This window comes from Danio aesculapii, chromosome 15 (assembly GCF_903798145.1).
Source record: "Danio aesculapii chromosome 15, fDanAes4.1, whole genome shotgun sequence".
NCBI classification, from domain to species: domain Eukaryota; kingdom Metazoa; phylum Chordata; class Actinopteri; order Cypriniformes; family Danionidae; genus Danio; species Danio aesculapii.
In genome coordinates this window covers 18,612,156-18,637,043 of record NC_079449.1, presented here as the reverse complement: position 1 = coordinate 18,637,043, position 24,888 = coordinate 18,612,156, and the positions used below count along the sequence as shown (strand labels likewise).

At 37.7% G+C, this 24,888-nt stretch overlaps 1 protein-coding gene across 1 annotated transcript in view; it reads left to right on the top strand.

Moving 5' to 3' along the window:
- The first annotated feature begins 1,570 nt into the window (after positions 1 to 1,570).
- nlk2 (nemo-like kinase, type 2) overlaps positions 1,571 to 24,888 on the top strand; it is a 143,911-nt gene continuing 120,593 nt past the window's right edge. The window contains exon 1 of the mRNA XM_056474539.1: positions 1,571 to 3,151. Coding sequence (XP_056330514.1) covers positions 2,676 to 3,151 — 476 coding nt within the window. The 5' untranslated portion in view covers positions 1,571 to 2,675. The remainder of the gene's footprint in view (positions 3,152 to 24,888) is intronic.

The following is a 24,888-nucleotide window of genomic DNA, read 5'->3' as shown; positions in this document are numbered from 1 at the left end:
AGCTGGCCAGGTGTTCATAACACTTTTTGATATACCAAAAATATTTCCTAAACATTTAAAATAAATAAATATGAACAAACACTTATTTTTAAAACACTTATTTTTTAACAATTTATTTTAAAATATATTTATCACATCATATATTATTAGAAAAAAAATAAAAAAAGAATCTGTGTTTTAAATTAAAACTGTAGCCTATTGTCATTTATTTGGCAGATAACAAACTGGTCAGCACATTCAACTTTCCTCGCTCAGAATTTGGCTATTTGAATTATAAAAAAAGCATAATAATAATAAAAATAATAGGTGGTTCGTTCCACTGTGGTAACCCCTGATTAATAAAGGGACTAAGCTAAAAAGAAAATGAATGAATGAATGAATGAATGAATGAATGAATGATAATGTAGAGAATTAAAAATTTCGAGGATAAAAACAAGAGCCAAATTACTTTTTAAATTAATCTTAATGTGGGCCGCTTGTGGTGCTTTTATCGGTCTTTTTTGTTTCAAGAATAAGGTTCAAGATTTAGAATAACAGCTAGTTGTGTTTTCCCTATTTAACAACAATAGTTCAGTAGTGAACGATGACCACTTACGTCAGATCGTAGGCTATGTTTTCTTGCACAGCTGGATGGTGGACTACAAAACAATTGTTTGCATTAAATAGCTGAAGTCACGCCGAAGGGACAATCAACACAGTATTCTGCCTGGTCTTAAAACCTTTTCCGATTAATTATTATCATCACAATTATGGTGGCATAGCAGTTACAATAAGACAAATGAGCTTATATATGGGACAAATTCTGGACTTTTGTCAGTGAGGGGTGAGTCTTTCAAACCACCCGAACCCCCCTGGCTTCGGGCCTGAATTACACATATAATTATTAAGACTTGAATCAAACAGAAACTGAAAGTAATAAATGATCTGTATTTTTATTTATTTATAAATCTGGACATCATATAAATAAACAAAAACAACACACAGAACATATACCTATAAGTGATAGATGATAAGTGTCAAGTGGTGAGTGTTTCTGTAATATTTATACTAATAATTAAGTTTAGAAATGTATTCTAACTAAACACACTGACAGATTATTTATTATGAATATTATACATCACTCAAATAAAGCGTATGTTAATGTAGAGGGAAAACAGCTATCAACTTTGCAAACTGTAATCTATAACAAATATTGTATAATGTTTGACCGTCCTTGTTACTCTGCATTTTGCCTTCGATTTGAAAAACCATTAGACAGCGAATCATGTCTCTCCTTTCAGACGAGAGACTCACTTCAATGGCAGGTGCTAATTGGATGGCATGTCTCGCGTAATAGCTCTGGGTAAGTGGGCCCCCTCGCTCTCCATTTCGGCTCAACGGCTCCATAGACTCGCACTGTCTTTTAGAGTATGCTGTAGCCGTAATGGCGCTTGCTTCCACATGCAACAAGGGCCTGTTTATTATGACTGGACCTGCGTCTCTTCCTTTTGTCCGCTGATTGGCTGTGCTGCTTCAGAGCCGCGAGGTGATTGGGCTAGAGAGCTGTCATCGGACGAGGAATAGACGGGTACCCAAGACGGCAGGGTTGCGCGTGTGCCTTCCCAGGTCCTGGCAGCACCATCCGGCGAGGGGGTGAGGACGCTGGCCGCCTGTTTTCTGGCTGCAAGGAACAGTGGATGTTTTTCTTTTGATTTCTTCTTCACTGGATGTATACATGCCCACGATTTCGAGAGCACGACCGCGGCACGCCGGTGAACGAGCGCATCGCTATCGATGGGGAAAATAAGTTGAAGGGCTTCGGAAGAATGTTTTCCTTGTTCCAGGAAAACGGATTGCTCTGTTGATCAGCGTGATGGGTGTTTCGATGGGATTTTGACATTTGGAGAGGATCTGGAGCAGCTATCCATCTACAGCAGGAGGGCTCGAGCGCAACAGAAAGCGGCAATAGAGCGCCATACTGCAAAACAAGCTTCCCGGATCGATACAGTGTAGCAGTCTTTTCGTGCGGGAGAATTGCGCGTTTTAATGTACATGTAAACAAGTAAGCTGGCGAGCAAGTACCAAGTCAGCAGCAGCGGTGGCCTGATTGAGATCCGCGTAACTTCTGCAAACTGCATGCAGCCCTGGCGGTGGAAACAGGGCTGGAAGAGCCCAAAATGGCAAATATGAAGAAATCCAAAAGATGAATGTTGCATTTCCCCCGTAACTTGTACTGTTCGCCTAATTTCCCTTCTTTCCGCGTAAGTCCGAGTTTCGAGCCGAAGCAAGGTGCTCCTCATGCCTCCAACATGAGGGAGATTTAAGGCCGTGCGGAATTGATTTATTATGGGGGCAGCGCATTCTTTTGATTTAATCCCTCTCTCCTTTTTTACTTTTCTTTTGTTTACCCTCCGCGAGAGGATTCTTGGATGTCCGCGCTTCTCATTTTGCTAGTCTGAAACATACAACGCGTAAAGATTCTCCGAAGTAGGTCAGATCAAAGCTGAAGAGTTGTTAGTATGACACCTTTTCACTCTCGTCTTGATGTATGCCGGACATTTATGCTCTGATTTTACCCGTCGTTTGGCTCTATGACGGCCAAATGAGAGTTTGACATCTTGGCAGCCTCCCACTCCATCTCGTTCGCCTCTTTGTTTTGTTTTTCCACCTCTCATTTCGGGCTGTTGAGTGAGTGAATGGCTCTGTGCGGAACCACGGCTTCCAATGCCGCGAAAATGATGGCTGCGTATAACGGCGGCACCGCGGCAGTGGCCGCGCATCACCCGCACCATCACCACCAGCTGCCCCATCTCCCGCCACCCGCCCACCTCCACCACCATCACCACGCTGGCCAGCATCACCTCCAGCACCCCGGCTCGGCCGCCGCCGTGCACCCCGTACAGCAGCACGCTTCCACGGCCGCGGCCGCTGCTGCTGCTGCGGCGGCGGCGGTGATGCTGAACCCGAGCCAGCAGCAGCCGTACTTCCCCTCGCCCGCTCCTGGACAAGCTCCGGGGCCGGCGGCCGCTGCAGCCCCAGCACAGGTGCAAGCCGCCGCTGCGGCCGCTGTGAAGGTGCACCATCACCACCACCAACACTCGCATCACTTACAACAACAGCTGGATATAGAGCCGGATAGACCGATCGGATACGGAGCTTTCGGCGTGGTTTGGTGAGTGGAACAACTTCTGTTTTAACAGAGAATGCTCTAAATAATGCTTCTTCTGACGACTTCAAAAGTGCTCTTCAACAGTAACCTAATGTTTATGTAAATCTAAACAAAAACTTTTTATAATCTATAAATACCCATGTGCATTTTGGAAGTTTATTATAATGTTGTGCTAGATATGAAGATTTAAAATACATACACAGGACGCTGAATATAAAAAAGTTTTGTTATTATGTCACACAGAGCTGGTCCACCACTCATAGGTGCCGCCATGTTTGTCACATGACTAGCTGTGGCATAAGTTCACACCTTACTGTTATTTTGAGATGACAACACCAGCTGTTCATGTCGGCTGACTTACAATTAGTCATTTGTATGGACTTATTGTTAACGTCTTCACTTAGAATCTTAATGAATATGTGACAGTCAGGTGATTTAGTGGTCACATGGTACAAGCAATAGCTCAGAAAACGCTTGTATTTTGAGTTGTACTAGAATATGAACAGTTTCTATAAGTTGTAATCTATAAAATAGGGTAATTATGGCACCCATACCACTACTAATTGTTGCAACAGCTTTCAGTGGAAAGTAGTTGAAGTCTGCATGATAAATGGCAGATGATGTCATATCGATAAGTCCTGTTCAAGAAGTCGCTAGATTCATTGATTTCTTTAATTGCTAAAAGCCTTAAAATGTTGCTACAGAATTGAATGAGCAAAGTGCATTTATTAGAGCTGTGGCGATACATCTGTTAAGTGAAAATGATTCTGAGATTTTTGTCATGCTTTGGGATTCTCTATTAAATTGATTCAGAACTTCGGCATTAACATCAGGTGCTCTAGGCCAGGGGGGTCCAAACTCAGTCCTGGAGGGCCGGTCTCCTGCATATTTTAGTTCCAACCCCAACTGAACACACCTGAACCAGCTAATCAAGCTCTTTAGGTATACTAGAAACTTCAGGGAGGAGTGTTGAAGGAAGTTGGAGCTAAACTATGCAGAACACCGACCCTCCAAGACTCTGTTTGGACACCCTTGCTAGGCTAGTTTTTAAGCATATGTTCAAATGCTCAGAAGGAATAGCACTTGTTTGTTTGGCTGAGTCATATAAGTGGTCAATCATCTCATTGATTCGTTTTATCACCACAGCTCTAGCATTTTAGCACCGTTTCCAGACGATGGCTGTGACTACTCCGGAGTCCAACAATAGTGTACAATAAGAAAAAAATGAACATAAAGCTTCGTTCCAAATCCACCCATAAAGATCATAGGAAAATGTTAGAATGATATCATATCAGTTTACCAAAATTGATAAATAATTATGAATGTTCACTGTAAAAAATGGCCATGATTTCAATGGTAAAAAACTGTAAAAATGCCACAGTAAAAATGCGTAACCTGGTTAACAGTATGTTTCCTTAATATATACGACAAATAACTGTAAATTGACTTTCCCAGAATTTTTCTTTTTGTTGACATTATTATGGGTCTTTTTAGTTGTTTCCCCATCAGTTATGTACATTAGAGATTTATGTTACATCTAATGTTGATAAACAATGTTTATTTCATGACTTTAATTTTATGCGTGTTACCATACTGGTGTTTAGTAGCTGTGTGAATGACATTGAGCACCTTCTATACACTGATACACTTTTCTGCTTGTGGGAAAAGTTGTTTGTATGAGGATTGGTTCATTTTGTAACTTTCTCATCACCACCTGCATATGGTTGTGTTAACGTGTCTAACTGTGTAACAAAAGATGTGCAGATGTTGGTAATTCAAAATACAGACATGTTACATCTATAAATTAATGAAATGTGGTAGTTTACTGTAAAAATTAGGAATTACTTATACGGGTTGTACCGTGATTTTAACAGTGTAATACTGGAAACCACAGCTGCCGTTTTTTTTACTCTAAATTTTACAGATTTATTTTTTACAGTGTGTGTTGGTTTACTCTATGACGTGCTTTACAAAAACAGCCATAAAAGTTAATGTCACGACAAAAGATTGATGGCATGAATCAGCATATTTCCAATCTGTTAAACAGTCATAGTCAGCCATTGCGACATGTTAGAACTAACTAAACCAGAACTTACAGAAAACACCTTTAAAGTAGTTTACCTGTCAGGGTTGTTATGAGGGAGAGGAACCGTATTTTTAGATTTCCATGTGACAGTTCAAGGAGCAGCTTTTGGCAAAGAATTTAAGATGTACACTAAGGGAACATGGCTCTGCTTAAGGGATAAGCTGACTTAAATGCTCAAGGTTTAATTCATGTCAGTTTGAGTGCCTTGAGAATAGTTCCTAACTCTGGTGTTTACTTCGCTCTATGTTTAAATCTAGGCACTGAAGCCCTGAGCATTTGAACATTTGGTTGAATCTTATAAGCTGTACTGAATAACTGTAATAAAGCAGATCAGTCACTTGCTAAAAAGTTTTTTCCAGCCATAACAAAACCAGTTCATATGGCTGCACTCCAGTGGTACTGTACAGACCAAAGATGAAAAGTTGAGTAATATGTGTAATGCTTAAAGGAAGGAGAGTGCCGGTTCTCACAATGACTTTGTAACTCAGAGGAAATGCAATATCCTTTTAAGCACACACCCTCTTGTCTTGTAGAAGACTCAGCCAGGGCTTCTGTTCAGAGGTTAAGCTGAGAGTTTATTCTTGGGACAAACGATATATTAAAGGGTTAGTTCACCCAAAAATGAAAATTAGCCCTTGATTTACTGACCCTCTGAGCATCCTAGTTGTATTTGCTTTCTTATTTCAGTCGAATCCAATTGGGAGTTATTTTAAAAATCACGCTTTAAGTCCCATTTATACATAATAAAAAGTGCCTGACACTTTTGAATCATGGAGCACACGTGTGCCATTGAGCACTGAACTGTGTTTCTGTTTAATGCATGGATGACAGACAGTTAGCAGAAGTTACACAAAACTGTTTATATGGTTTTAAACATAAATATTATGCATCCACTTGATGCAAGAGACCTTTATTCACCCTTCGGAGCCATGTGATGCACTTTTATTATGGATGGATGCGCTTTACTGGACTTGTTTTGGACTGTTGAAGATATACACCAGCCAGTTGCCATTGTAGACCTTGAAAGAGCAAGAGCATATTTTTTAAATATCGCAAATACCCCTAGGATGTCTTGAGGGTGAGTAAATCATAGACTAATTTTCATTTTTTGGTGATCAAACCCTTTAAGTGCTCTGGAATTTTGAATAAATTATCAAGAGTTAAGTTAATGAAATGTTAATTCCCTGACCAGTTAATGTGTATTCTAGCATAGGGTCCTGTTTGTTTATCCACAAAAGAGTCACCTGCTGAAGGGCCACTAAACTAGAGGAGCTCTCACCAACAGTCACCATGCTACCCTCCACCCATGTAATCTTAGCCTGACCTTTCCTCAAAATCGCTTCCTGTTGCTCATTGTCTGCTTTTAATCGGCACTGTTGCATGCTGGTATATTTATAGCTGTCCTCCAGAGGCATGTCCATAGAGGAATAATCATTCAGTGTTTGCACCCTCTAAAAGGTAGCTGGGCAGAATAACTTAATTAAAAGAACAGTTCACCCAAAAGTGACAATTCTGTCATTTACAGACACTCATGTCCAAACCTGTCATAGCTTTTATTCTTTAGAATACAAAGCAAGATATTTTGAAGCAATATGCTGGCTGCTCTTTTATTTACAATTATATTTACAATTATGTACACTGAATGGGTTCTGAAGCTATCATTCTTTAAAAATGAGGCAGAATCATGAATTTAAGTGCATAATAACCTAAATTCACTTGTCTGTCAGGCAAAGATAGTTTGGTTTCAGAAGAGTATATATAACAGTCATATTTTTTGGTACCATTTTTGATACTTCCTTTGTGAAATGGCAAATTATACACTCTTTAAAATATCAGTTTGTTAAGTTTCAGGTTCAAATGACTCATTAAAGCTAAGCTTTTAAAAGCTCAATGTGTACACCACACTTTAAAAATGCTGGGTTTCACACAACTCCTTCATGCTGTCTCAACACAAATTGATTAAGTTAACTTAATCGTTTCACAAATTGAAGTGGATTGAACATAAAACAATTAAGTTGTCCCAAAAAACCTTAAGAATTGTGTTATTTCAAATCATTTTACATAAGTATGTTGAACAAGCAGCAAAAGTAACTTTTTGAGTGTACAATCTCCATGTTCACAGTAGCTATGTTTCCATTCACCTATTTTTATGCGCATTTTGGATATGCACATAAAAAACAGTTGATGGAAACTCCAAGATGCGCATAGATTTTTAAAATGCACATTAAAACGTATTCGTATAACTGAGTAGGATAAACTTTTTATTCGATAAGAAAAGATGAGCGTAAAAATGAAAACACTTTTACTGATCAAATTCCAGTATGTGCATTAAAAAAGTCATGTGATTTTGTTATAGGAGATCATGTGACAATAAAAATGTCTGTGAATGTATAAACCAGTTGGCTGACCTCAAAGGCAACCCTAATTATTACACACCTCCATGCATTTCTGCTATAAAAACACACACACATATATATATATATATATATATATATATATATATATATATATATATATATATATATATATATATATATATATATATATATATATATATATATATATACATACATACACCATCCAAATATGTGAATTAGATTTATGCACAGTCTAGAATACCGCATAAAACATGTAGCCGTTTTCGGATGCAGCCCTGCACGGATGTTTCTAGAAAGCCCAGTAAGAGCTTGATTAGCTAGTGCTGGTGTGTCTGATTGGGGCAGCATAGACTATCATATATTTTACAATGTGATTGGCCCACTGGTTTGTCTGTTAATGCTGTATTATTCCATCATAGTTTATGTGTTTTTTTCCTTTACTTTTCTTACTCAGTTGTGTGCAAGTTTTTTATTCACATTTTCAAAATGTATGGCCACCTTGACATTTCTGTTATGTATTTTATATGCCAGGATGTCCACAGGGTCTTAAAAAGTATTAAAAGTTGATAAATAAATTATGAGAACATTAACGCCGTTAAAAGGTATTAAAAAGTCTTTATCGCGTTTTTATGTGGTCTTAAATTTAGTTTAAGCGTTGTACAGTGTTTGACTCCAAAAAAAGCATAAATATATTTATTTTCCTCCTAATATTAACAACGGCGTGCTCGATCTACACGATTGGTTCGCGCCGGGGCGCGTCGGCCAAGCTACTCCGTCCAGGTGATGTCACGTAATTTGCGACAAACGCGGGAAGGTTAGGTAGGGTAGGTCTCCACATGTGGCGAAACCATAGAGTGAAAGTTTGCGAACTCCTGGTTGGAGAAAGACGAGTTTAAACAGTGGCTGAAGCCTGTTGATGAAAACAACCACGTCATTTATTCTTTCAAGCTTTGTTTCTTTCAAGCTTATCTGAGTTCTGTTGCATGGTTGTGCTCCATTGATTTATTTAACTACAACTGTTTATTAAGTTAAATGTTTGATACTGATTAGAACTTGAAGTTGCGATGAGATCTTAAAATATTTTGAGAAAGTCTTTAAAAACTCTTAAAAAGGTATTGAAATTATCTTTAAGATTCCTGCATATACCCAGATATGCACATATCCATGTGTATAAAAATAGGTAGATGGAAATAAGTGTGTAGTTACAATACAACAACTGTGATTAAATAACATACAACCCAATAAACACATCTGAAGTTCAACAAGGAGCTGAGAGTCAGTGGTCATATACATAAAGAAAAGTACCGGTTCTAATGTTATCAATTGACGCCTGCTATTTGGTGCTTTACATTCTAGTAGGCGTCCTTTCATTTATGCAGCTGCTAAAGTTTAGATAAATTGTTTTGGCGCTATTTCAAGTGTGTCTGTCACGTACTTGGGTCTGATGCAGATGGAGTCGGATTAAATTCTCTTTAATTCTACACATACATAATGTACATGATCAGTTTGCATCTGCTTAATTATACAGCAAATAATTCTTAATCAAAGTAAGCATATTGTGAAGTGAATTTGCATCCTGCCTTTAGAGCGAAAATGAAAACAAAATGGAATGGCGTGTAATTGATGGTTTATGCTAAAGAGATGCTGTGCTAAGCTTTATTCGATCATATTTTAGTCTGCAGAAAATGAAGTGCAAACTGCTGGGTCTGATGCTTTCTGGGAAAACAGATCTGTCATTCAAACTAGCCTCAAAATTGTCACTCTATGGAGTACTTATGTGAAGGACATAATGGCATAACCGTCTTTGTCTTGGGGCTCAGCCAAACAGTTTATTTTGAAACCTATTGGCCTGCATTTACTGTTTGCGCTTGTAGTTTGAGATTGACTCATAGTGTCTGCGAACAAAGTTACGGGAAACAGGAGTGCTAAATGCTAAACCGCTGTAATTTTAGAAGGCTTCAGTTGACGGTGATGCCTCATTTGTGGCTTCAGGAAATTCCATGTGTGTCCTGTATTATGTTTGGCGTGCCTTATTAATGCGACATGTTGTAAGGGTAGTTTTAGGTTGCAGCAGTGATCACTTTTACCTTACATACATTTTACGTTTGCAGATGTTTTTTTTTAACTGAAGTGACTTACATTACGTTTAAGGGGAACATTTTATGGCTTCTCCAAGAATCATACTCATGACCTTGACATTTTGAAGCTGTGCTCAACTATTTGAGCTACACTTAGACTCTTATTTTTTATTTTATAGTTTTAAAGGACACATACATTTTGTTCATATTATGATTTATGTGCTATTCTGAACCTGTGCACTACAAAGTCAGACCAAAGACTATAAACAAGACATGTCAGTCGTATAGTTTTGAATGGGGAAAAGTGTAACGGTCAAAATGGCGAATGAAGCCCCGCCTCCTAGTACAGGAGACAATTATTGTTTGCTATAAACTGACGTTTCTCCAGGGAAAAGCTTGGAAGATGTATGTTTTAATGACAGTTTGGTAGTCATCAAATGCACTGCAATCTCAGTAAAAACGTGCTTCACAGACATAATAAATATATACACATAAAGCTTGAAATCTGTGGATTTAAATAAACCAAGTGCACTGGAAAACAAAAGTTTTTTGGTTTTGTAATCTGTATGAAACGAACGCGAGGTATAGTCCGTCCTGTCAAACCTCAAAGGCCCACAAACTTGTAAACAAAGAGTCGCTGTCATTTCTGGAGGAGATTCGCCATCAAGACCAAGTTGTGGATTACTTCAGTAGATCAGCGTTATCAGATAGTCATTATTCAGAGGATGATGATTTGTAGAATGACCATAAATAAGGTTGGTGTCGTGATCTCATTTTTTCAGAATGTGCATGGATATTAGCTCGGTCTACCTGGAAAATTTTGTTTGATTCGGACATTTTGAAGCGAAACTTATGAAACAGTTGTTTAAGTTTGGTTATTCCAAATATGTAATGTGACCATAAGCTTGGCAAACAGTTTTGGAGAATTTGATGTTTCCCTATTCAGACAGAATGCCCGAGCATACTGCCTGAGAGGCATTTCAAATATGGCTGCCACGTGAAACGACTTGCCCTAAAAGGATTTTGGTCAGAAATAGAGTTATTTTAGTGTAATTGATTATCTTATTTTGGAATAACTTGATTATTTTTATTTGGTTTAAATACTCGTTTCAGTTTAGAGGTTGTTTTTATTTGTTTTTGAATTATTTAGGTATATTTTAGATATTTTAGCACTTCAGGTTGACAAAAAAATGTTGCATTGGCAACTATAGGGGAAAACCACACTTACTCACTGTCAGGCTTTTTTTCTCCAGTAAACAGAAGCTTTTGAATCCTAGAAATTCCAAGAATGCACTGTAAATCATGAGCTCGATTTACCTACGGAAAAGCCTTTTTTTCTCTGTTTTTCATGCATTCTTTTTTGGGTAATTGCACAATAATTCAAATAAATAATTCCATCACAATCAATCAAAAGAACCATTTAATTGATTATATATAGGTCATGGAAGGGACGGACGCTGGACAACAGAGTTGGGGATCCAGATGCAGTTTATTACAGAGAAGTCATGCAGGCAATGGTCAGAAACAGGAGCATAAAGGTAATCTAAAAGATGTAGTTAAAATACAGGCTAAAGGCTGATTTATACCTTCTGCAGCCTTCGCGCAGCCCTCACCAAGGCTGATGCAGACACGGATGCACACCTCTCAAAAAATGTAACACATTGCAACAACGCGTATCGCAAGCTCTGTGATTTTTCAGCTTGGTAGCTATGACCAGTGTGGGTGGGACCGAAAGCCGCGCGAACCAGTTGGACCGAGTGTTTACAAGTGTCGACTGTCGAGTCTCGTGAAGTAGCTCTAGATGGAAACTGTTGTTTTTTGTTTACCTTATGATTAAACCTGCTGCACATCCGCCGGTTCCCACCTCTGAATGAGTGTGTTTTAGCTACTTGTTCATTAAGGTAGCATTCAGAAAAAACAAAACACTCGTGATTAACCACGACACAGAGGAACATAAAAACCTACTGCCAGCTAGCGTTTCGGAAGTGTTATTGCAGAGCAAACAGCACGCAAAAGTATAAATACACAACTACGCACAAGGAATGTGCTGTGGTTCACGGCAATTGCTCGACGCAGAAGTATAAACTAAATTTAAGGGTCAGGCTTGATGGCAGTGAATCAAAACACTGGAAGACAAACAAGGAAAAATGCTTATAAATGCTACACAATGTAAACAAGACTCAGCAATGTGTGTGAAAATGAGACGTGTCTTTATAGGTAATAATTTAGTGATAAGCTTCAGCTGTGTGTCTGTGTGTATGTCATCAGGGGTAGGTGCATGACTGTAGTTGTAGTTCAGTTCAGTGGCCAAATTGTAGTTCTCCAACGATCTGCAACTGCTCGAATGCTGGTGATCATAACAATATATTACAACAATAGATTTGAGAATCCCACCTTTATTATATATATATTATATATGTTAGATATTAATAATTGTTATTAATAATCGCTATTATATAAGTCATTGTCTTTAAATGTTTTATTTAATTTCTTATTATATTGTGCTAAGTTAAACTAAAAGACAGGAGCATTTTCTGTTACACCATTGAACTTGTGAACAACTACTGTGAATATTATTGCTGTATTGTACAGCAGAGTTGTTGAAACACCAGCTATATTTAATACAGGACCTCGCACTTATGCTGCAGGTAATTGTGTCATCAGTGTCTTTAATGTTTTGCGAATCAAGGTGCCCGAAGATGTACTGATGGAAAACCAGAGAGCAGGGTAACACAGACAGCTAGTCTACTGCCAACAGTTTGCTCATATTTATATTAACAATACAAATCACAAAAACAGATTTGGCCTGTTCAACCTGCATCCCACAGGCCTCCTGCTGCTCAAAAACAGATCCAAAAACAGAGACCTGCTAGATAACAATATCTCTGTCTCCATCTTAATCACAGCCCTCATGACTTACTTGTATTTACACGTGCAGCCTCAATCCATGAGCTGTTAGAGCCAGTGCTGATAAAGATGAAATGCCAGACAGATGCATTCTCGTGTCATGTGTCCTCTGTAGAAGTCCATTGTTTATTTGCAGCTTGATTTTCAAAGTGCAAACATTTCTTTAGCATTCCGAGCTGTAGCTAAAGATGTGGTTCTCAGCTATGCCCTCGTTGACTCCTGTTTCTCAGGGAAGAAGCATAGCTTTGTACAGGAATGTATCCAAGGCCCATTAAAACGTCAGGCAGTCTCTGTTTCACTGTGTATTTGTCTGGTGACACTAGTTTGGTTTACCCTGTATGTGTTATTTTGACTCTCAAAATGCGTGAGTTGTTGACTTGCAGTTTGTGAATCAACCAAGACAATGGCAAAAAAAGGTTTTTTTAACGTTGAAGTAAAAAGTCACTCACATCCCATAAGACCTGAGGGTGAGTAATGTGGGGGGCGTAGTAGCTGAATTTAGTGGTTTAATCCAAGTCTTCTAAAGAGACTCAATTGCTGTATTGGAGAGATATTTTTTTTTTTTATTGATTAATAAACAGTGAACAGCATCAGCGAACATAAACAAAAACTCAACATACCTGTTTGTTACACAAAAACAAACCCTAGTGGTTTTTACCACTAGTGTTTCTGAACAGCTCTTCGTCCACGCTACACTACTGAAAACACAATCATGGAACCACACACACACTTGGGCATGTGCTGCAGCGTATGCGGTGCACTTAATGTTGAGAAAAAAACCCAATCAGATCAGCCACGCCACCGTTTTCAGATGTCTCAGATTTCCTCCATCCACACTAACACAGAGCATCAGTGGTTTCAAACGAAAATGGGCTCAAAAACCCAGAAAGTGTGGACAGAAGGTGTAACCGTAGCAAATTGTATGCGTTTTAAAACTAAAAAGTATTTGTGTTTAAACGGCATTAGATTCATGTGGATTTCTTTTTTGGATTAATAAAGTAGGGTTGTCAAAAGAATTGTGTTTGGTACCAAATTTTAAAAACATCAATTTCAATTTCATTTAAAAACATTTGAGTGCTGTTGAACATTCTAAAACACTGCAGACTGGTCATTATGGTCACGTGCTTAACAGATATGATTGTGATCGGTTGATGTTCACCAAGCACAAACACAGATACATGGACACTGGAACATTTGAAATCTGTCAGCAGATTTCTCATATATCTGCTTATAGGCCATTTCATGAGTTCACACTTAGCTGATAATCAATAAAGCGTATTTGGCATGCTGTCCCGGAAGAGAGCCCTGAGCTCGTAATATCCTCGAGCCCGGGGCTTCCTCCCGTTAGAAGGGCGAGAGAGGAGTTCGAGCTCAGGTAGGTCTCGAGAACTCCCCTGCTTGTCGCCGCGTGAGAAGTGTAAACTAGGGTTGTTTTCGGTGATAATTTGGTTTAATCTATTGCTATGGTATATGTTTTTGGACGGTGGGAGGAAACCGGGGGACCCAGAGGAAACCCACGCAAACACGGGCAGAACATGTAAACTCCGCACAGAAACACCAACCAGCCTAATAGGAGGTTGGACCAGTGGTGTTCTTGCTGTGAGGCAACAGTGCTAGCCACTGGGCCACCGTGTCTCCCTAAAAAAGAGGGAGGAAGTAGGGGTGGAAGGAGGGGGAAAGCTTCAAGACGAAGATAACTGGAGTGAAAAACTCTGGTTATTTATAATGCTTCCGTAATCATCTAATGGGTCACATTACGGAGCTAATGAGAAGCCAGCCGTGTTGATCATAAGCACGTGATCCTCTCGAAATTAGTTTATAAATAAGCCACACTTCAATGTAGTTCTGTCATTGGCCCATGAACATTTCCCGCTTGTTATCAAACTATTTCATAACTGTAACAAGAGGCAATTAATAACTTAATGTTAAAACAGCCATCATAACATTATTTATCAATATGTGTTTCTTTTTGGATTCTTGGGAGGTATAGAAATTAAACATGTAAAATAAGAAATACGTTGGGACCATTGTTTTTGTTTACATCCCTCAAAATGGTCTATAGATGGATCAGCTGATAGACGCAGCTCATAAATGCTTTAGCGGATGTCTATCTTAGTTTGCGTTTGGTAAACAGTGGTGAAGCAATGACCATCGGAGCCAATCACAGTCATATCTGTAGAGTACATGAACAAACTGGCCAATCTGCGGCGTTCAAAAACGTGCCCTACAGTGCTCATAAGTAAGTGGGAAATGGTGGAAAATTAGTACCAAAATTGATTATTTTGACAACCCTGAAATAGAACAAAATACAAGCAATCAGATTGTATTTAATTACTTGTTAAGTTTTAAAAACCAACATTATTCTTACACACTCCACATCGCTATTTGATTTGGTGTGCAGCAATATTTTTTATTTATTTCTCCAATATGTGCTACATTTTAGTAACATTATACAGCTAATTCAATATTACTGAAGTCCTTGATTCCTATTATTTTCAGTATCATTACTTCTGTCCATTTCTTATTTCTCAATGAACATTTTCTATATTCAGAGTCAAATTATTTCAATTTTTGATGTATCAAAAATATAAAAATGCATTTATTTAAAAGTAAACATGTAAACAAATGTCTTTAATATCAATTGAAGCCTCCTTCCTGAATAAAATAATTTCCTTTCTTCTTAATGAAGGATGGTGTACGTAGATAGTGTGTTTGTATATAAGTAACATTATGACTCAAGCTTAAAGTTTAACAGTATTAAGTCTGCAAAATCTCTGAAGATCACTGAGTTTTCTTTAGAAACGCATATGAAATTGAGTTTTGGGAAAGCTACAGGAAAAAAACGAGCACTAGTCTTAATGTAATGACTAATTTATGCCCGTCTCCATTGTAAATGTACAATTCAAATGAAATATAAAGGATTAAAGTTTGATGTGTTTTCTTTATTTTTGGTAGGGGAGAGGAATCTCATATTGTCCTCAGCCTGATATGAACCAAGTCGTTTAACTCCTGATCAAACATGTTTAAACAATGGTACAATATTAAATCCGATTCGTCACGCAGACTGATGTTCTTCCCAGTGTTTTGAACAGCAGGACTGAATCCAAAACTCTTTGATTTTTCCTCGCGTCATCTATTATAGACAATCTAATAACGTCTTAATTAGTCAGATGCAATCTTTTATCAATATCACTCTCATAATTAGAAGAGTCATTACATGTTGAGTAGACTTTAACTCTCTATTTTTCGTGCTGTGGTTTTGCTGCAGCTTGTTTGTGTGTGTGTGTGTGTGCGTGCGTGCGTGCGTGCGTGCGTGCGTGCGTGTGTGTGTGTGTGTGTGTGTGTGTGTGTGTGTGTGTTTATGCATATTATAATGGCAGACGGCCTGGTGCTTTTATACCCTGAACTTGAAAGGCTCACAGACGGGACAATTTTTTTTGTGCATTTTTTTATTTTTTACAACCACAACAGTCAGAAGCAGCTCTTAAGAGGCTCTGGGTTTGGCAGATGCACAGAGCGAGCAGAGAAACGGCTTTCCTTTGAAGTGTTGGGGGTGAAAGCGTACAGGAGTGTGTCTGTTAACCCTTCACTCACCTGCCTCTGTCAGTCTATTCTGGGCTGCACTGGTATTGTGATGGTGACAATGAGTCAACAGCTCTGTTTGCTTTTCTTTGTTATTTGGATGAATGTCACAGAGAAGTGTCTGGGTCACTTTCGCCCAGGAATGAGGAGAATGAAATAAGAAAGTAAGCAAATAAGAAAAATAAGCAAGTCTGCTATTTATTTTTGCCTTCATTCATTCAAATCCAATATTATAAGTACGATCGTGTGTTAATCTGCAGTTGTAGTTTTAAGTGCACTTTTTTTGCATATTTCTATGCTGGATCTGTTCAGCAAGATTTTATTTAGTTTAATTGTGTTATTGCATATGCATATATAAATATAATTATAAACATATTTATAAATACATCTATATAATTATATTTATAAATATAGTTAGTTTTAACAATTCTTTTATGCTTTTGTCATATTTTTGTTGTTTTTGAAACACATCAATTTTATCTTTTTTTAATTTTAATTGTCGTTATTTTAGTAAGTCCTCTGGAACTAAATTAAAATAAGAAATATTTCTTTCTAGTTCCCTGGCAAGTAACTTAAAAATAATATTTTAAAATTAATTATTATTATTATTATTATTATTATTATTGTTATTATTATTATTATTATTATTATTGTTATTATTATTATTATTATTATTATTATTATTATTGTTGTTGTAACGTTATTTAGTTAGTTAGGGCTGGGCGATATTGCAAAAAAAAATATCACAATATCATGATTCATATCATTCGATATTGATAATTATTGAATATTTTTAACAATACATTTAGGAATATTAGGATTTGTTTTATTTAACCACTTTTAACCATTTTAATTTACCAACATTTCTAAGGCAAATAGTTTTAATATTTAAACAAAATATCTTATTATAATAAAATAAACATAAGTGTTAAAGAGACTCTTAAACTTGATAAAATGTTACAAAGTGTGTGCAATGGTACAGCGTAAATACTGAACAATCAAAGCAAACTTTAAGGTAGATCAATAATGATACAGTTAACCTCAAACTCTGTCAACAACACAAATTATGATAATCAAATCTGAGCTTTTAAGTAAATTAACCAACCATCATTATTCAAATACATACTGCAACATTATAGATTGTGAAGTTCAATGACTATATTATGCCCTATACTAAAAAATCTTTCAGATGGGGAGCTAGTGGCTGGGATGCACAAGAAAAGAAACCAAAAAGCCACTCTGGTGACATTCTTACTTCCTTATTTATTTATTTACAATCTCCTTACTGCTGCTATACGGCACTCATTTTTGCATGTGTTGTTATTCTGACCTAAAGTGACAAGCACGTGCCCATGGATTCCTTATTCCTGTGGCTGGAAAATGCGAGAGGTTCACATGCGTACCGCTTGCACAACATGTGCACGTCACTCTCAAATGTGCATCGTGCCAGTCGCACGCCTCCATTGGAAATGGAGACTGACGTGTAAGCTTATTGGCACTGCTTCCAAGGCGCGCGCTCAACAGCCACATTTCAAGGAAACTATAGCGAAACTGCATACCGAATCTTTTTTTATAGCTATTGACAATGGTGTTCAGTCAATAATAATTGATACTGATTTTATCGCCCAGCCCTATAGTTAAGTAGTTAGTTGAATGCTTGTTATTGTGGATGTCAACTGATCAACTATTTTTAAGATTAGAATTTCTAAGAATTAATTATTTTCCAAAATAATTAGATAAAGATTCAAGAGTGAAAATTTGCTCCTATCTCAGTGTGATTGGCAGAAAATTATCAAAAGTAAGGTTTTTTAAAAAAATTTTAAGGTCTGTTGTAAACATATGCTTCATTTTTATTGTAAAATTACTGTTATATATATATAGTTCATATTCAGTGCAAAACAGGCTCAATATAGGCTTCTGTAGTTTTTCTTCATGCATACTGAATACATAATTGCCTTTAATCTTGCATGACTCATGAGATTCAGCAGTTTCCGGTTTGTCCTCAATTTGTCCTCTTTGGCTCATTTTTGCACCCACCTCTGTTTCTCTAAGCTTATTAGAGTGCGAGTGTTTGTTGTGATATTTTAGTATTTCACCAGGGTCCCTCAATCAAAACAGGGGACACGTGTGTGACTTTGAGGAGTGATGTAGCTGTAAATTATACTGTGGTCACAATGCTGGAATTTCTAACTTCGATGAAATATTAATACTTGATAAAATGGGGAAATATTGCCACACAGCATTAATTAAAATGACAATATTTATGCATTCTTCATTTCAAGAGTTCACACTTAGCTGATGATTGATTATAAATCTTGTTTGGCATGATGTCCCGGAGAGAGCCCTAAGCTCATAAGATCCTTGAGCCCGGGGCTCTCTGCCGTTTGCAAGGCGAGAGGGGAGTTTGAGCTCAGGTAGATCTGGAGAACTCCCCTGCTGTAGTAACTAATGAACAAATAGTGATTGCTCTTTAGAGATAACTACTTACTAGGAGCATATCTATGGTGCTGATTTGGATTAATCAATTATCTTAAGTTGCATGTTTTTGGATGGTGGGAGGAAACTGGGGAACCCGGGGGAAACCCACGTGAGCACGGGGAGAATGTGTAAACTCCGCACAGAAACGTCGGCTGGCTTGGTAAGGACTAGAACCAGTGGCGTTCTTGCTGTGAGGCAACAGTGCTAACCATTGGGCCACCGTGCCACCCATCTAGAAAAGGAGGAGGAGTAGGGGTGGAAGGGGGAATCTTCAAAACGAAGATGGCTGTTATATGGAAATTAGGGTATTTATAGTGGCTTAGGAATCGTCTGATTGGTGATTCATAATTGAATATTGCTGGGCTGGCTGCAAGCAATCATAAGCATGTGATCCTCTCGAAATTAGTTTATAAATAAACTTCACTTCTTCATGTTAAAACCTCAAATATGGTTCAATGATACAGATTTTTGCTATTGGTCCAGTCAAAATTTCCACTGGCTCAGCTGAAAAAAAAATGTTGTTACAATGTTGTGAGCCATGTAACATTTTAACAATAAAATTAGACTTGGGCAGTAATACAGTAATATGGTATACCGCGGGATCTAAAAATAGCAACGGTATCAGTTTCAAACTGCTATACCATCATAAAAAACAATGCACTTTAATAAAAGTATTAAATATTAAATATTATTTATTTAATGCCTAAAAATGTGTATGCGTGATTGTCATCACGGGACAGTGTGGAGGAGAGAGAGAGAGAGAGGTGAGGTAAGATGGGATGGTGAGTCGTGCACCAAGTGACCTGGTCTCAAAAAGAACACAACCTCTGCAGTTTGGCAGTATTTCAGGTTTCGACCAAACGAGAAGGGGGACATGGTAAATACGAACTAGAGGACTGCATTCCTGCTGCTGTACCGCCGACCAGATTTCTTGCAGTGCTGAAATAAATTTCCAAATAAAGCGCGGGAGCGGTCGGTATCTCTGGTGTAATTTGAACGGAAGCGGGCGGTCTAACAATATTGTTCCCAAGTGAGCGAGCGTGGATGCTGTTTATGTGTTTATGTGTGTGTGTGTGAATGAGAGATAGAGAGCATGATGCTGTGCATCGCTGGCTTGGTGCTGTCTATGTGTGTGTGTGTGTGTGTGTGTGTGTGTGTGTGTGTGTGTGTGTGTGTGTGTGTGTTTATACAGACTGCTTGTTATAGGTTACAGCTTGTCATGAACACATCCTCCTCCCCAAAAAACTGCAGTCCCGCGCAGGTCTCTAATACTAACAAGACAATTTGCAAATAGTGCAACAAACAGGTGACCGCGAACCTAAGGTCGCATTTACGGTATTCAGTTTCTGAATGGTTTAGGCAACAGTTTAGTGACGCTGTCTGAGCCTTACATCATAATATTTTTTATTATGCACGGTAAAACCATATACCGAGGTAAAATAGGGAAGAGGTTTGACGGTATCAAAATTTGGATACCACCCAAGCCTAAATCAAATAAATTTCACAGATCTCAATTCTAATTTCAGTATTAGAGATGAAAGTACCACTTACATAATGTTAAAACTGTTGAAGACCGTTATAAACAAAAACAAACAATTAGAACCAATCCTAACACAAATCAATACAATAGATCAAGTATACAGATTTAAAAAACAGTGTTTCAAGACAGCACAGAAAAATAAAATAATCTTTGTTTAGCAGTGATTTTGTCATTGACACAGTTTTGTTTTTCCCCACTATGGATGTCAACGGCATTCATCGAAACATTCATTAAAATATCTTCTTTTGTGTTCAACAGAGAAAAAGAAACTCAACGATTTTGAGCCACTTGAGGCTGAGTAAATGCTGAGTAAATTTTCATTTTTGGGTGAACTACCCCTTTAATAATAATGACTGCTAATGAACTAATGACTAATGCTAATGACTAATGAATCACTTTAAGAAGATGCATATTTTGACGTTATATGTTTTAGCCTGTACACTACCTGAGGTCATCGATCTCAGTTGTAAGAGCAACAAATAATAACTGATGCAGAAAATCTATTAGAACCCGCATGGACCCAAGATTCTCATAGAAATCAGTCAAGTTTGGTGAAGGAAAAATCATAGTTTGGGGTTACATTCAGTATGGGGCGTGCAAGAGAGATTTGCAGAGTGGATGGCAACATCAACAGCCTGAGATATCAAGACGTTTGTGCTTCCTGTTACATTACTAACCACAGGAGAGGGAATTTCCAAATTCCTGAAAGCAAAGAAGGTCAAGGTGCTCCAGGATTGGCCAGCCCAGCCACCAGTCATGAACATTATTGAGCATGTCTGGGGTAAGATGAAGGAAGAGTCATTAAAGATGAATCCAAAGAGTCTTGATGAACTCTAGGAGTCCTGCAACAACGCTTTCCTTGCCATTCCAGATGACTTTGAGTGTTATATATTATATTCCATAATAACTTTGAAGTTATTTGAGTCATTGCAGAGATGTATGGATGCAGTCCTCCAAGCTCATGGGAGTCATACACAATATTAATTCTTCCACTGCACCATGACTTTATATTCTATACTGCACATTATTTCTGTTAAGTGACAAGACTTTTATCTAAGCAAAGTCAGAGCTTACTGACCTAATTAAATAATTAAAAATCAAGGCATGATCATATTTTATTTTGGTAAAGTAAGCGTAAAATGGAAGACCCTGCGTTCCATATAAGTCACTTCTGATGCCAAATGAAAGTTAATATTTGTTGTTCCTAAAATGTGGATAGGCGACAAGACTTTTGTCAGGTAGTGTACATTGAAGCTTAGCAGAGAAGTGAAATTCAGTTGTTTCAAATCATTTCAGCATTGAAATATTGATACTTTTAACAACACCAGTGTATTGCATGTAGTGTGGAGCAGAGGTCCATCCGCTTTAGCTTTAATACAGTGACGACCACCTCTTCCTCTGAGGGCAGAACTGTTAATTAAAAAGGCCTCTGCTCAGACTGAACCATTCCATTTAGAGCCCTGACACCCTTGACACCCCTTGTGCTTATTTATAGCTGTCCTATTAGCTGCCCGCTCTCAATTCTTCCTAAAAGCTACCTGGATTTCTCTGAAGCAGAGCAGAGACGAGTGATGTAGATGCGGTTTGGATCTCCCTGTGCCCGATTTGAATATAGAAACAATATCCACCGACAGGATGTCTTTAAAACTGACATTTGAATATATCTCTGGCCATCTGTCTGGTTTGTTTGCCGTCCATTCAAAACAAGACTTGTGAAACACACCCAGAGCAAAACCAGCCCTGTTTTTGTACCCTGCAAAATTCAGATGACTGCCTTGAATGTGCTCTTTTTGGTTTGAAAGGAATGTAAAGGAAAAGAAAGAAAGGCTGCATTATACAGAAAGAAAACAAACAATTTCTTGTTTTCTGCAATGCATATTGCGATATGAAAATGTGCAGAATTTTTTTTCAAAATCAGTAATCTTTCTCAATTTTTATAAGTTGTTATATGAATTTAAATGTTAAATTTAATGTTTCATAATTTCAGTTTATTGGATGGGGGTTTGATTACTACATTCATTTAGTCTTTCATCATTTTTTTTCGGCTTAATCCCTTATTTATCTGGGTCGCCACAGTAAAATGCATGGGCCGGTATAACACTCTGACGGTATGATAACCTTGGATAAAAATATCACGTTTTCATGGTATTGTGATCACTGCTCTAAAATATATTCTTTTTAAATGTCTGGGGAAAAAGCAACAACTTTTTTCCCTTTTGAAAACTTCAAAATCTTATTTTGAGAAACGTTTATAATATTTTGGAACAGTAATCATGTCTGGCTAAATAATTTAAATCAATCTTTGACTCTTGTTGTCTTCATTTGTTTTAAAAACACTTAAAAACACAGATTTCTTTACAATTTACAAATTTTCAATTTACAATTTACACATTTTCTGCTGGAGATACTGTTGTTCTAAAAAAGAAAACAAAAAAAGGTAAATAAAAAATCGTACACATTCCTTAGGAGCAGTATAGCAAGGTTTTAAAACCTTGACTTTTCCAAACCGCAGTATATCTTGAAAACGGTTATTAATAGTTCCGATGCCTAGAACTATTAGAACTACTAATTATTCTGGCATACGGCCCTTCCGGTCACAACCCATTACTGGGAAACACCTATACACTCTTGCATTCACACACACATACACTTTAGTGTGTGTGTGTAGCCAATTTAGTTTGTCCAGTTCCCTTATACCGCATGTCTTTGGATTGTGAGAGAAATCGGAGCAGCTGGAGGAAACCCACGCAAACATGGGGAGAAGATGCAAACTCCACACAGATATGCCAACTGACCCACCCGGGACTCAAACCAGCGGTCTACTAGCAATGAGGCGACAGTGCTAACCACTCAGCCACCGTGCCACCTACTAGTATTCATGTAAAACATTAAATGGATTGCAGATTAGGGCAGAATGTAGAATGACAAAAAAAGAAGAACAAACTCAATTAAAGGGGAAATCAGATTAGAATAACACAATAATATTTACATCCTAATTGAATCATATTACTATGCTTATCAAATACCTAATATACACATATAAATACATACTGTTTTGGCCTCTCAGTCAAAACTTAAAAAGTTGATGAGAAAATAAATAAATAAATTAAAAAAATAAATAAATAAAAATAAAATATAAGATTCGTTTTGGTTCACACACTCTGCTTTGGAACTGACCATATGACAAATGAGTGCTACTGTGAATTCACACAGCATCTAACCACACAGTGCCACAAAAGATGTGAGTGTATAATGGTCACACACGTTCGTCAAACCATGTAAAAATACTTCTTCGGTGCCCCGTGATGCAGATGCAGACAATGCGACATCCGTTCAGTAATAGATTCTTACCGGTTTATAAGTACTGACGTCATTTAATTCACATGCGCTGTATTGCGGTAGCTTACTATGGCGAGGGAGGCGAGCGCGAGTGATTAAAACACTCCATCTACTTAAAAACACAGAATCTCTGCACAATTCACTGTGTGTGTTTGCTGGACAGTCTTTCACTGACACTGAAGTTAGAGCAGAAGCCCCTATTTCACTGCTATAGAGAAAATAAAAGAAAACACCATTTTTGTCTTTCTAACTGTGGAATGCTTGACCTGCTGGCGTGAGGTAACGTTTTCTCTCCTCTCGGCTGTTACAGCAATACTTCTGGATACAGACATGAGCGCATGTCTGCAGAGTGAGTTTTTTCCACCGCGTCTATCATGGATCAGCTGTGATCACTGCTGCCATTTATCAGTGTCACTTATCAGTTAACAGCACCAAAGCGTTAGAGCCAATCACAGCCCTTTCTGTTGAGCGCGTGACCAATCATAGGGGTGTAAGAACTTGTTTGACAATGCTCAGAAAGCGGAATATTTACATTTGTTTATTTGCTATAAATGCTCATGTTGTTCTGTGCATGTACTTGAGTTTTTAAAAGTACAGTTCATATATCTGACTGCTTGTATTAAAGGACAAAATTGTATTACAAATAATATATAAATATAAGTTTTAATTTAATTTGTTATTTTAATACAAGAATTGTGCTGTGAAGTAGAATTAAAAATTTTGTATGGAAAGCAAGTGTATCGTCAATGTACTGTGATGCACCAAGAAATCGAATTGAACCGAATCGATAACAAGATAATCTTAACCAAACTGAACCTTGAGACCAGAGTAGGTTCACACCTCTAATATGCTGTATATAATAGTAAAAATTAAACAAATAAAAACACCAAATTACTCAAAAATACACTATTGACAGTAAAATAAAAATGAAAAATATACAATATACGGTTATACTAAAATAACAATGCTGCATGCATTCCAATAAATAGCTCAATGCTTAGCGTCAAAACTGGCAATCCATGTGTCTTAGTTTACTTAAATCCAGCCCAGGCTCATCCTGAAAACGTAGTCCCGTAAACGTTTCCGGAGAGCGTAAAATATGTCCCACGAGGTACGTATTTTTGCAGTTTTTGTTTTTGCGACTCCATGAAAGGCCGCTGTATGTGCTTTTTTGTATCTCAAATTCCTCTCGCGAGTGCCTGCTGTTCTTGCGTAAACCCACCAGAGGGCGCTGTCGACGGAGCATCTTTCTGACTGGCTGAATGACTGGATGACTGACTGGCCGGCTGACAAATTGCCAGACACACCCTCCTCCTTCCCTAAACCCAATCAACGATTTACAAAAAGCCGTC